Source organism: Canis lupus, chromosome 21 (genome assembly GCF_011100685.1).
Source record: "Canis lupus familiaris isolate Mischka breed German Shepherd chromosome 21, alternate assembly UU_Cfam_GSD_1.0, whole genome shotgun sequence".
Lineage (NCBI taxonomy): Eukaryota > Metazoa > Chordata > Mammalia > Carnivora > Canidae > Canis > Canis lupus.
In genome coordinates, this window is record NC_049242.1 from 32,214,579 (window position 1) to 32,228,020 (window position 13,442).

At 59.3% G+C, this 13,442-nt stretch overlaps 1 protein-coding gene across 2 annotated transcripts in view; it reads left to right on the forward strand.

The window, feature by feature from the left end:
• TUB (TUB bipartite transcription factor) overlaps positions 1 to 13,442 on the forward strand; it is a 28,555-nt gene that overhangs the window by 10,414 nt on the left and 4,699 nt on the right. For both annotated transcript variants that reach the window (XM_038568955.1, XM_038568956.1), the window contains exons 2-11: positions 3,775 to 3,826; positions 4,317 to 4,479; positions 6,414 to 6,557; positions 7,768 to 7,935; positions 8,920 to 9,041; positions 9,463 to 9,660; positions 9,989 to 10,101; positions 10,965 to 11,082; positions 12,622 to 12,720; positions 12,929 to 13,100. In XM_038568955.1, coding sequence (XP_038424883.1) covers positions 3,775 to 3,826; positions 4,317 to 4,479; positions 6,414 to 6,557; positions 7,768 to 7,935; positions 8,920 to 9,041; positions 9,463 to 9,660; positions 9,989 to 10,101; positions 10,965 to 11,082; positions 12,622 to 12,720; positions 12,929 to 13,100 — 1,349 coding nt within the window. The remainder of the gene's footprint in view (positions 1 to 3,774; positions 3,827 to 4,316; positions 4,480 to 6,413; positions 6,558 to 7,767; positions 7,936 to 8,919; positions 9,042 to 9,462; positions 9,661 to 9,988; positions 10,102 to 10,964; positions 11,083 to 12,621; positions 12,721 to 12,928; positions 13,101 to 13,442) is intronic.

Sequence of the window (13,442 nt, forward strand, 5' to 3'; positions counted from 1 at the left end):
GGTGAATTGGGCATGAAGTCTGAGCCTGTCTCTAGGTAGCCTGGCCCCCAGGCCTCTGGTTGGTCAGCTCTGGTGGCCTAGCCGAGCTCACAGGGTGGAGTCTCGAGAGGCAGGGACCCGGCTTCCTAAATGTGTTGTCCGTGTCTGGCTTTTCCATCCCGGGAGAGGAGTGCCTCTGCTCTCATTTGTTTTCAAGCATGGTTTTCTCTCCAGACATCTGTTGGGCAACTTGGCGGAAGCAAGGGGATACGGAGGGGCTGTCTGCTTGGGAGGCCAAGGGGCCACCTCGTTGGCCCTGGGCAGGATGGCTGGATCGATGGACACAGCAGACGGAGTTTCTGTGACCCCCACAAGCCAGTGGCCGGTGCTTCCCTGGATCTCCCCGGTCTGGTCGCCAGCAGGAGGCGACTGTGATGAAGATGCCGCCAGGGTCAGCTGGAGGACCCATCCATCAGTGCCCTGTCTCCTGTCCGAGTCTCCTGGCGGGGCTGCAGCTGGCAGCCTGGGCTTGGCAGTGATTCCATAATTGGAGCCCGAGTTGTTAAAAAGCCATTACTGTCTCCTCTGTGGTTATCATTTAGTGCTGCCCAGAACGGTGCCCATCGGCAGAGACAGGCCGGGGAGTGTCAGAGAGAAAGGAACATGCTCTAGTGGGAGCTGAGGGGCAGGGCCGCCCGGGGGGCTGGGGCGGGGGCCTTCGCAGCCGGTTCTCCGCAGCCGCTGGGGCTAGCAGGGATTTGTTACCCGCCGGGGACAGACGTCCGCTTCAGACACAGTGCTGACAGGCAGGCCAAGCTCGTCCCCGCTGGGAGACCGTGGTCTCCTCGGACTCTGGCCGCTTTCCTAGAAACCGGGCCGGAGCAGGAACCTGCCCCACTGTACGGGGCCAGCGCACGCAGGTGCATGGACTCCCGGCCCTCCTGCGTGGGGCCTGCTCAGCCAGGCACGTTCTTACTCCCTGGGCACAGGTTGCTTCTCCCAGCTGCGCCCCCCAGCCTGCATCCCCCCACCCCCAACCCTGCTGCTCCAGTGTGCCTGGGGGTGAGCGAGGCGGGGGTGGCTCTCTAGGCACTTCTGGGGTCTCTTAGTTTTTGGACTCTCACCGGAAGCTTACCCCTTGTTCATCCATCTTTCTGTGAAGGCCATTGGTGAAGTCCATCCCACCTAAAATCCTTCTGGATAACCAGCAGTACTGAAACCTGCGGCTCTAGGTCTTTCTGCCCCACCAGGAAATGGGGGTGGGGCCAGAGAAAGAAGAAAGCAGCCTTCTTGCCTAAGTGTGACAGGTGGAAAGTCCATGGCAGTGAGATAGTAGCCTGGAGTAGGAATGTGCCCCCCACCCACCATGCAGATTAGGACACTAGAGGCACTGGGCAACAAGGCCACCACGGCTGGAGCCGCCTCTGTCCCATCGAGCTGCCACCGTGACCCGGCAGTTCTGGAGGCGGCTCTGCTCATGTCAGCGTAACTCTCAGGTGGATGTCCCCTGTCCTGCATGCCCCTAGATGTTTGCGTCAGCACCATAGAAGGCGTCGTCTTTGCCCTGCTCACCACGCTCAGTACCGGGATGACCCAGACGACTGGCCCTGGCCCTGCCCTATGAAAGTGCAAGTGACTCACATGCTCCCAGTGCGCCCCGGAGCGGCCTCCTGCTAGCAGGAAGCGGAGCTGGCAGGCTCGTGGAGGTGACATGGGCTCCTGTGGCCCGGCCACTAGCACATGACTGGGATCACGGGCTACCGTGTGTGTACCCAGCCCCAGAGCTTGGCAAGCGGAGCATGGTTGGCTGTCAGGCCCCGTCCTTCCTGTCAGCCAGGTGCCGCGTGGAGTTCAGACGGCGGTTCCTGTCCATGTCCTGCAGGTTTTAAATGCATACGTGTTGCTCGTGCAGCAGACCCCGGCGGGCGGTGGTGTTTGCAGAGCCTCTGAAGTCTGTGGGAGCAGATGATTTGCCCTGGCGTCACTCAGTCGGGCCAGTGACTTGAGGTGGAGACACCAGTGGCAGGGTTACAGCCCTCAGACCTGGCGGGGCCCCCGGGCATCTTGCTCCCTCCAATAAATGCATCCTTCAGAACTCTGGCTGCCGCCCTCCGGCCTGTGGCGTCTGCTTTCCCTGATGCGGCACTCACTAGCCCAGCCAGCCTGAATTTTGAGGAGCCGGTTCCCTGTCGCCTGGTCCTGGCAGTGCCCTCAGGGGGTCCCTCGTGCAGCTCTGGACTCTTTTAGGTGGACTGGGACCTTGACTTAGAAGCACGTCTGTTTAGTAGCATTTTCTCTCGTGTTCTGGCAGCCAAGCATTTTGGAGAATAAGCCTGGGAACAGCCCCGGATCACAGGCGGGCGGGACTCCTCTTGCATGCAGAGCAGCCCATGGGTATCGGGGAAGGTGTCCAAGTCGGCGGCACAGCTGCCAGTTACAAGTATCCAGTTGTCCTAGGTGGTGGCCCGGGAGGCGGGTGGTGGGCTGAGTAATCCGACTTCCTGCCACCCTCGGCTGGCTCCCCCAGCACGCGGACACACAGCTAGTTTGGATGAGCTGAAGGGACATTGCAGGTCAAGGATCCTTCCGGCCAGAAAGAGCCGCTGTTGTCAGGAGGAGGCGGAACTGGCCATTACCTTGTCTTCAGGGCTGCTTGCCCTCATCTCTCCTCCTTACACACATACCGTACTCACCTGCTCACAAGCACACCCACCTCTTGCGCAGGTGTTCGTATGCATAGACATGCAGGTGTGTGCTCACACGTGTTGATGTACTCCTATATCTGGACACCTCCCAGTGTGCGCACACACATGAGATATACTTAGGGCTTCACGTACAGACCTGATGTACTCCGGCTGCCTGTGCAGGTACCTACACAAGGCCTGGTTCAGGGGCAGGCTTCAGTATAACTGGGCCAGGGGTAGTCTGGGGGTTCCCAGGGCTCAGATCCTCAGGCTCCATCCCTACTCCCTAACCTTGGCTTTTTAGAATTTGGGCCTACGTGTCTCGTGTGTGTGTCTTGGATTAGAAGGAATGCTAAGTGGTTGGAGCTCCCTAAATGCGCTTGTCTTCCTGGGAGGCAGGTCCAGTCTATGTGAGATGACACTGCCCGTTCCAGGACCTTTAGGGACTCAGGAGTTTAATGCCTTGGTGCCCCCACACCATATTGGCTGGTTGCTGGGCAGTGCACTGAGGTGCTGCGTCTGCCTGCAGACATCCCCACCCAGCCCTAGTCCTGCCCGCAGGGACTGGCTGGTCTTTTAGCTTCACTCTCCCAAATGAGGGGCCCTCTTTTAGAGGGGACATTCCACTACCTGGAGAGCCAGGAGGTTGACTACAAAAGAGTCTGCCCGAAAGGATCCAGCCTCCTCCAAAAAGGATGGAAAGACAAGGGAGGAGCTGGTGAGATCGAGAGGGCCTAGAGCAGATAGGCACCTAGGTCTGAAGCCCAGCCTTGGAGCTGGCTTGCACCTGATGCCTCTGGACAGGCTTCCCTGGATCTTAGTCATGTCCCCGCTCATAGGCCCAAAGGGAAAGTCTCCTCCTGTACTTCCAGGCTGGGCTAATTCCATGGATCAGTGGGATTCCCAGCAAGAGAAAGCTCCTAAGGTGGCAAAGACATAGCACACACCTCTGTCTGCAGCCAGATAGTGGCTCCACCCTTCTTGCCTCTCCTGTGTACCTGGGAGTCATGATGAGAGGGGTTTAAGGAACCCAGATGTGCCAGGGGCGGGCTCTGGGCTCCTTTCTGGCAGCCTACGGGCAGGTCCTGAGTGCCCCCCTCTCCCTCCGCAGTGTCTTAGATGATGAGGGCAGCAACCTGAGGCAGCAGAAGCTGGACCGGCAGGTGAGTGGGGCCGGGGCGGCGTGGCTGGACAGTCAGCACTTACCATTCTGGCCAGAATCTCCAAGGGTGGAGAGGGAGGACTGTCTCCTTTCCGGGAGGTGACCCAAGCTGGGGGGTGGAGGGGTGGGCAGAGACAGGCTTTTGCAGAAGAAAGCAAGCTCTCTACCAGCTCAGCATCAGCACTGCCCCAGAAGCCAGGGCTTTTCCGGGCAGGCAGCTGGGTCCCTGTAGTCGGAGCACTGGACGTCTGTGCCGTGGTCCTGCCAGGGCAGCTGCCTGGGCCGACTTCTGCCTCCTTTTCCTGGACCCTGAGTCTCCAGGTGCTGAGGGCATGAAGCCGTGGCCCATAGTGGGCCCATCAGATCTAGGACTGATCTGAGTGAGCAGGGCCTTCTCTTTGGTCCCCGTCGGGAGCCTGCCCTCTGGGTGGAAGTGACAGGCTGCCCTCTCAGGGCCCGCCAACTTCTGTGCCTGTCCGGTGCCTCTGTAGCGGGCCCTGCTGGAGCAGAAGCAGAAGAAGAAGCGTCAAGAGCCCCTGATGGTGCAGGCCAATGCGGACGGGCGGCCCCGGAGCCGGCGGGCCCGGCAGTCGGAGGAGCAGGCCCCCCTGGTGGAGTCCTACCTCAGCAGCAGCGGCAGCACCAGCTACCAAGGTAAGGCCTGCCCTTGGGGCAGCCTGGGGAGGCCCCGGTGCCCTGGCCTCACACCCTGGCACTGTTTTGGGGCCCCCCCGGGATTTCCTGCCGGCCGGGGCAGGTGAAGGGCTCCTCCATTCCCCATCAGAGAATGCTCGGGCCCAGAACCCCTCCGAGCCCAGGCAGAGGGCTGCGGGCCCAGGGAGGCTGGGGCCCCTGCATGCGCTCGGGCGTCCGGAGGCCTTGGGAGTTGCAGAAGTCACTGCTGTGCAGTTGCTTTGACAGGTGTCTCTTGAGCACCGACTGTGTGCCGGGGGCAGGGCCAGGCCTGCAGAAAGACTGCAGCCCCTCCGCAGAGTGGGTACCACCCAAGTCAGGAGACCGTTTCTGGTCACGCCCCTGTGGGGCACCTGCTCACTCGTGACTGTGTGCAAGTCCCCTCCCCTCTCTGGGCCGATTTTCAAGTCGAGGAAATTTCTGTTTTGGGGCTTTGCAAACTGAAGCTGCCATGGTGTGTTCCGCGGTCCAGTCAGCTGAATGCTGATCCCCGCCGAGACTCCAGGCCGTGGGGGGCTGAGGGGGCTGGGGGGCTTGGGGGGGTGGTGCTGCTCCTGCTCCCCCCCCCCCCCCCCCCCCCCCCCCCCCGTGCTGACCTGAGCACCGCCCACCCCCACCTGCGGCTTTAGCCGCCTCTGCTCTGCCCTCTGCTGGCTCTTGGTGTTAAACACAAGGGCACCATTTCCAGAGGATGGTGGGCGAGTTTGACCTGAGTCAGAGCGGTTTACCCCGGCAGGCAGTTTTTCATTGACCATGCTCGTTCATATATTCACTTCTTAAATATTTGTTGAGGGGTCACTTTGTGTCAGGCTCTGGATTAGAGGCTGAGGGTCCTGGGTAAGCACAAAGTGTGGTCTCTGTTCGTTCAGGGACCTGAAGGTCTAGGAGGGGGGAGAGAGTTAAACAGGTAGTCACAGGTGTGCTTTGCAGGAAGAAACCAGGCTCTGTAAGTGAACAGCAGAGAACCTGCTCCCAGACTAGGGCCAGGGAAGGCCTCCCTGAGGAAGTGACGCCTGAGCTGGAATCTGCAGGTCGAGTGGGAGTTTAGTTGGGGCCAGAGGGCCGACGTCAGTAGGACAGCCCAGGCAGTGGGACAACTAGAGCAAAGCCCCGGTGGCAGGAGGGAGTACAGTGTGAAGAGCCTGGTGGGGCTGGGGCTTGGAGTACTTGAGAGATGAGGGGTGCGTAGTTAAGGCCAAGTGGAAGGGAGCTGGAGGGGCCAGACTTGCAGGAGAATGTTGGTTTTCATCTTATGAGCAATGAGAAGTCGTTCAAAGACTTGAAGCAGGTTGGAGTTCTGATGTGTGGAGACTTTGGAGGCCACCCAGCTGTGACTCTGTGTGTGCAGCCCCTTGTAGCCCGGAGTTGGTCTGCTCGGCGGGGTGGGGGGGGGGGGGCGCGGGGATAGCGTGGCATCCCAGGCTCCCCTGGGCCTGTCCCATGTGGGGCAGCACGGGCTCCCTGGAGTGCTGGCCATACTAGTTCTGGGTCTTCTAGGAGATGCAGCCTTGTCTGTCTTCACCACCGTGAGTGGCCCACATTCTCCCAGGCTCAAACAGTTTGCTGGCCCAGAGTTTTGACTGTAGTGCTTCTAGGTTGATCCTGGTGTGGGCCAGCCTGTTGACTGGATCACACCAGGCTGGGGGAGCCACCTCCTTCCAGCCCGGCCTGCCTTGGGCACCTTTGCCTTGTGGAGATGGGTGGTACAGAGGCCCCCGTAGGGCTTGAGTGGTGGTGGGGCCCTCGGAAATGTGCTGAGAAGTGAGTTCCACTTGGAGTTCTGGTCTCACCTTGGGCCCATGTCTGTCTCTCTTTCTATCTCTCCCTCTCCTTCTTCACCCCCCCTTATCTCTCTCCCCCCTCCCTCTCCCTCCTTTGGGCTCTCTCCTGAGCAGTTCAAGAGGCCGACTCGCTTATCAGTGCACAGCTGGGAGCTGCCCGCCCAACAGCACCAGCCTCAGCCAAGAGAACCAAGGCAGCAGCGGCAACGGGGGGCCAGGGCGGGGCCTCCAGGAAGGAGAAAAAGGGGAAGCACAAAGGTTGGCTGGCCTCTACTACAGCCCTCCTCAGGAGGCCTGGCTCCCACTGGAGGGTTGGGGGGAGGTTTCCCCTCCAGACTTGGAGGTACAGGATGGAGTGGGAAGCCTCAGTGCAGGCACAGATGGCACCAGGCCCTCACCCAGCTGCCTCACAGGCTTCATGTGGCTCCTGGGGTTCCTGGGCTGGCTCCCCATGGTGCCAGGAAGTGAGGTGCACATGACTGTGTACGGCCCAGGAAGTCCCTCTGCCACCCCACCTGAGCACCCCCCTCTCTCTGTCCTGCCCCGGGACACTCCTTCTGGCAGGTCTCCCTGCCTCCCTAATAGCCTGCCCCACACGTGTGCGGTTCTCACCGTGGCCATGTGGGTTTTCTTGACTCTGTTCTAGTCCTAAGTCTGCTTGCTGGGCCCCCAGACCAGTCTATTCTCTCTCTTCCTCTCTCTCCAGCAAAGATCCCTAGAGATTAAGGTGGCTCCTGCCACAGGTCCTGTCTGTGTCCCCATCCCTTAGGCATGGGCAGTGACTCCCAGGCCTCTGGGACTTGGTTGGACAGTGCTGTGTCGGGGTTCCTGGGCTTCTGGAGCTCCCCGCAGCATTTGGGGCCTAGCCTAGCCAGGCAGGGCGGCTGCCACCTGTGTGGGCCAGGCCTTCTGTTACGTGGGCACCTTGGGCAGACGGAGATGGGATGAGCGATCTTCCATTTGGGAAGGGGCATGGATGCCGACCCCCATCTTTTTCAAGAGGCCCCCATATGTTTTGAACGATGTCTGTGAGTTACGGTTTGTGTGTATTTGTCCGTGTGAGAGACGATTAGCGCTGACAACCAGGAGCTGGCCGCGTCTGCGAGCGAGTGGTGGCCTTGGCCGTGGTCGTGATCCATCCTTGTTGGCCGTCTTGTCTCTTTCACCGTGCAGTTGGCTTTGTAGATGGCGGTCTTCTGCCTGGGGATCGAGGCACTGCAACCCTCAGCGACTAATCTGGGGGGACAGCAGAAGAAACGAAGCCCGTGTCCCTTTGTAGCTTATCAATCATTAAGAGGCTGGCGGCAGTCATTAGTTTTTTAAAAATCTTTTGCAAATAAAATTTTGCAGAGGATTCCCCCCACCATCCCTCACCCACTGCAAGGGTGGGTGTCTGGGAGTCTGGGCTCTCCCCCTCCCCCACCCCACCCCCTCCCCCACGGGACTCAGGAGTGTCCGTGGCCTGCAGGCACCAGCGGGCCAGCAGTACTGGCGGAAGAGAAGTCTGAGGCCCCAGGCCCGGTGCAGATCCTGACTGTGGGCCGGTCGGACCACGCCCAGGACGCGGGGGAGACGGCAGCCGGTGGGGGCGCGCAGCCCAGCGGGCAGGACCTCCGCGCCACGATGCAGAGGAAGGGTGAGCCCCGTGGGGGTTCAGTGACACCCCCAAAGCTCAGTCCCAGATTCTCAGGTGCACCCCTCTTGGGAAACATGGCCCTGGTAGGGGGTACAGTTGGAGGCCCGTGAGAAACGGGCGTAGGGGCCCCTGATAAGGCCACGTTAGGGAAAGTGTGAACTAGGGAAAGCAACCAGTGGGCAGCCCGGCCCTGTCTCGCCGCCTCCGTCTCCTGCCCCCGGGGACGCGCAGGTTTGGAGGCAGGGTTCCTTTTCCTTTAGTTCCTTTGAAAAAGGTCCTCTTGCAGAGTGTTTCCCCAACATCTGCTGAGCTCGGGGAGCCGGGCAGAATGCCAAGGGACAGGGCAGGTCCTCCTGGGAAACCTGCTGCCCAGAGTTTCCCCACCATGAGCCCTGCCCCAGGGACCCACCAGCACAGGGTGGCAGGGGGAAGCCCGGCAGTGCCACAGGTCTCAAGAGGTGAGGTCAGGGCCAGCTTCCTGGAGAAAGGGCCACTGGGGCAGCGTGAGGCTGGGGGCAGCATTCCAGGTGGGGAGACCTGTGGAGCCGAAGGCTGCAGGCAAGCTGGGGAGGAGCCCGTGGGCCATGCACTGCAGGCTGGGCGCGGAGGGAGCTGGCGCCTCCAACCGGATTGCACGGCACGGGCCGCCGGAGCCTCTACTAGAAATGAAGCCTCCCAGCGCAGGGTCTGCTCCACTCACGCCTCGCTACCCAGGAGATGGGCACTGACTGCTGCAGAGGGGGGTCTCCTGGGAGGACTGAGCTGAAGCTGGGGAGGGGAGAGGGGGTTACCCCCTAGGGATGGTGACCCACAGCTCATGCATGCCCTTGAGAACGTGTCATTGCATATATTTGGATGTGTGTGTGTGTACGCACGTGTGTACATATGGCCATGTGTGTGTACGGGTGACTCAGGGCTTCTGAATGGGTATCTGGGCATGTGTGTGTGACCACTTGTCCCTTCCCATTCCTCTGCCTGGCCCAGGTGTCTCTAGCAGCATGAGCTTCGAAGAGGAAGAGGAAGAGGAGGATGAAAATAGCTCCAGCTCCTCCCAGCTAAACAGCAACACCCGCCCCAGCTCGGCTACTAGCAGGAAGTCCACCAGGGTGAGGCACTTCCCTGCCCAGCAGGAGTGTGGACAGCAGGCTTCAGAGGTCCGATCGTCCAGGTTGGAGGGGAATGGGAGTGAAGAAATGGAGAGTTGGCTCTCTCGGCACCGGGCCTAGGTACTCTCAGGAGCTTTTCTGGGTGGGTCCCTCCTGTCCTCCTGTCCTGCCTCCCCTTCTCTTCAGCCTGGCCAGGAGTGGACAGGATGGCCTGGAGAACCTGCTCACGTCCTCCATCTCTGCCCAGGGATTGCTGAGGTGGGGGGAGGGCCAAGGAGCTAGCTAGCTAATGGCTGACCCCAGGGCCAGGATGGCCAGACCCACACCCCAGGAACCCTGCAAGATGGGTTCCCACCATATCAGGGGGCAGCTTTGGGTCCCTAACCACCAGCTGCAGTTGCTCGGGGTCTTTCCCCTGTAGGAGGCAGCCTCAGCCCCAAGCCCGACAGCCCCAGAACCCTCGGCAGATGTTGAGGTCCAGGATCTCGAGGAGTTTGCACTGAGGCCGGCCCCCCAAGGTATCACCATCAAGTGCCGCATTACGCGGGACAAGAAGGGGATGGACCGGGGGATGTACCCCACCTACTTCTTGCACCTGGACCGCGAGGATGGGAAGAAGGTGAGGTTGGCTTGAGCCTGCGGTTTCACCTAGGCAGGCTTGAGGTGCTGTGGGCTGGAATGTGACTGGAGGCCTCAGGTCCAGCACTGTCCTTTCAGTTCACCAGGGGGACAGAAGTCTCCGTGCCTGGCCAGGGCATACCTTTGTGTTTACTGGGGCATCCTTGTGCATGTAGGACACGTGCATACGCTCAGGAGCCGAAGCAGGGGAGAGGCGTGGGTGGGAGTGGCACCCAGGATGGTACCTGACTAGAGGCTGGGCCTGGAAAAGAGGTCACCTTTGGGAGGCAGCCCGAATCTCTTCAAATGACCTTGCTCCATTCCCCAAGGTGTTCCTCTTGGCGGGAAGGAAGAGAAAGAAGAGTAAAACTTCCAATTACCTCATCTCTGTGGACCCAACAGACTTGTCTCGAGGAGGGGACAGCTACATCGGGAAACTGCGGTACTAGTGCTCCCCCAGGAAGCTGGTCGGGGGGAAGGCAGGGCCACACTCCAGAGAGGGCATGTCTTGTCCCTGAGGGAGATCTAGGTCGGGGTCAGACCCTCTCCTAGAATCCTCTCTGTCCATCAGCTCCAAACATAGGCCCAGGTCTATGCCGGCCTAGAGCACACTTGGAGATGAAGCTCACATACCCTACCGAGCTGCTTCTAGACAAGTAGGACACAGGCCCACCAGGAGGGACAGGTCAGACCTCAGGAAGTCACTGAAGATGTAGGCCACCAGGGAAGAGCTGCCTTGCCCTGTGCCCCACGGTCAGTGCCAGAGGGAAGGGCTGTGAGTGAGCCCTTGAGGGAAGAGAGAGCAAGCTTGGGGTTGAGGGAAGGTTCTGAGTTAGGCCTCGGGGAACAGAGTGCCAGATTTGGGGAGCATAAGTCCAGTTTGGAGGTAAGGATCTAATGCTAGAGATGGGGCTGGATCAACGGTCACAGGCTGGACCCGAGACAGGAGGTCATCTCCACTTTCCATGGGATGGTGAGTGTCCTCTACGGTCTTGCCAGTTGCCCTTCTGCTTGCTCGCCTCCCAGGAGGGGAACACTCCTGTTCCTCCAGGGAAACCTGTGGAACCCAGATTTACCTCCTGGAATTTCCTTCTCTGAACTAAGATGCCCACTGATTCTGTTCAGAGCAAGTCCAGGCCTTCTCCCCATGAAGCACCTTCAGAGATGGAATTCAGTGTGCAGTGGGCTCCCGGTCTGCTCCTGGCCCAACCTAGAATTTTGCAGGCTCCTCTTGGGACAGACTGAGCTGTTCCCTGCCCCAGGGCAGAGGGTGCATGATCATCTATTGATTGCCTGTCCCTTCAGGTCCAACCTCATGGGCACTAAGTTCACTGTTTATGACAATGGAGTCAATCCTCAGAAGGCATCATCCTCGACTTTGGAAAGTGGAACCTTGCGTCAGGAGTTGGCAGCCGTGTGCTACGTGAGTTGTGCATTCCTGGGTCTCTGGTCTCCCAAGTTAGACATGACACTGAGGACTTGCCCACTCTGTGAGCTGTCCCATCGGTCTTTGTGAGTAGACAGCACTTTACAGAGCTGGGCTGCCCTGTGTTGGAGTGGCCCGTGCGTGTCCTCAGAGCTCAGCCCACAGATGACCATCTGCTCCGGGAGCTCCGGGGAACCTGGCTGAGCTCTATGCAGCCCAGACTGAGAGTCTCCAGGAAAGGAAGCAGGAGGCCTGAGTTCTTGTTGGTACATCCTTCTACCCCTCCCTTCAGTGCCTGGGCCCTGCAAGGACCCTACAAGGCCCTGTGCATAATCATCTCACGGAATTCCTGACCTGAGAGCTCAGTCCTATTTCCTTCTTTCATATAGATGAGGAAACTGAAGCTCAGAGGTTGGGTCACTTGCCGGTGTCACAGCTAAGTGACCAAACTGGAATGTAAATACAGGGAATTTCTCTACCTTATTTTAAAATGAGACATCGGTACCCCCATTAATCGGTACCCCCATTAACCTGGGCATGGGTACTTCTTGGAGGCCGATTGGAGAAGCCATAGCTGTTCTGTGTGAGCCTCTGATGCCACCTGCTGGTCACCTTTGGGAGGCAGCCCGAATCTCTTCAAATGCTTCTTGAGCCCCAGCTAATACTGTTTGAGGCACCAGGAGAGGGGTAAACAGGAGACATGGATTTATACCCTTATGGGACCTAAACCCCTAGTGAGGGAGACAAGCTAAAAAAAACAAAAACAAAACATTTATAAGCAAAATAACGTTCCTGATAAACGTGAAGAAGAGACCATAAAGCAGGGGTGTGAAATGTTCAGGTGTGTGTGAGCTTTTCGTGCAGATGGCAGGGAGGGCCTCCCTGAGGTAGCACCTGGGAAGAGCCAGCCACGGAGGCCTAGTGGGAAACACGGCCAGTGCTGATGGCCTGTGACTGGCATGCCTGGGGAACCATGGGGTGGGGGGGGTGGCAGGCAAGGGGGGCAAGTGCCGAGGAGAGGAGAGGGGCTGTACCACAGAAGCCTCACAGTCAAGGTAAGACCTTCAGTTTTTAACCTGAGTGAACAGTGGAGGCAAAAGCTGTGACAGCGGGCCTCCTTGCTGCTTTGTGAACAGACGGGGCCGGGGCAAGGTCAGAAATAAGGAATCCCGATGATGGCTGTTACTGTGACCTCGGGTGGAGAGGTGCTGGTAAAAAAGTGGTCGCATTCGAGAGAGTCTGAAGGTAGAGTTGACATCATCTTCTGATGGGTCAGAAGTGGGTTGTGAGAACGACTCAAATACATCACCTGAGCACACGGAAGAACTGAGCTGTCAACTGAAGCCAGGGAGACTAAGAGGAGCTTAGAGATTCGGGAACTCGGTTCCAGACAGGTAAACTTTAGAGGTGCCGGTTAGACGTTCAGGTGGCAGGGGTACAGACTAGCCCATCAGCTTTAGTCCCTTCCACCTGGTAGGTAAGTAGAGTCCCTGGTAGGTAAGTAGGGGCGCCACTGTTGCATTCTCTATTTCCCAGGAGACAAACGTCTTGGGCTTCAAGGGGCCGCGGAAGATGAGCGTGATTGTCCCAGGCATGAACATGGTTCACGAGAGAGTCTCTATCCGGCCCCGAAACGTGAGTCTCCCCCCACCCCGCCTGCTGCCGCCCTGGCGTCTGGGTGCACGTCTGGGAGCAGAACTGAGCTGCTGGGGGCGGGGCGGGGGCACATGGCGTGAGAGCCCGAGCTCTAGGTGGAGGTCTAGGGAAACTAGGGATCCTACCCCGGGTGGCGGTGCTGCCCCGGCTCGGGGCCGGGCCTGACTGCGGGAGGCTGCCTTCCCAGGAGCATGAGACGCTGCTGGCCCGCTGGCAGAACAAGAACACGGAGAGCATCATCGAGCTGCAGAACAAGACCCCGGTCTGGAACGATGACACGCAGTCCTATGTACTGAACTTCCACGGGCGCGTCACGCAGGCCTCCGTGAAGAACTTCCAGATCATCCACGGCAATGACCGTGAGTGCTTCTGCCCTTACTCCTTACAGTCCCCGTGACACCCAGGGCCTTTAGCTCAGGGGTCAGGTCACCCAGCTCTGCCTTTATAGGCCAAGCTCAAGGACGTGGGTCATACGGCTTCCATCGCAGGTCAAGGACTCTGACCCTGGGACGGTGGGGGGCCCCTGGAAGACCCTTGCTTAGAGCCCTGACCCTGGATTCCGTGGACTCAGTAGAGTCTCAGGTGTGGGAATACCGTCTGAACGGACTTTCTCTCTTCTCTGTCTCCTGGTATTCCTGTGCCTCTTGTTCTCCTTTGTGTTCTCCCTCTTTCCCACCACTTCTCCCACTTGTTTGACCTCC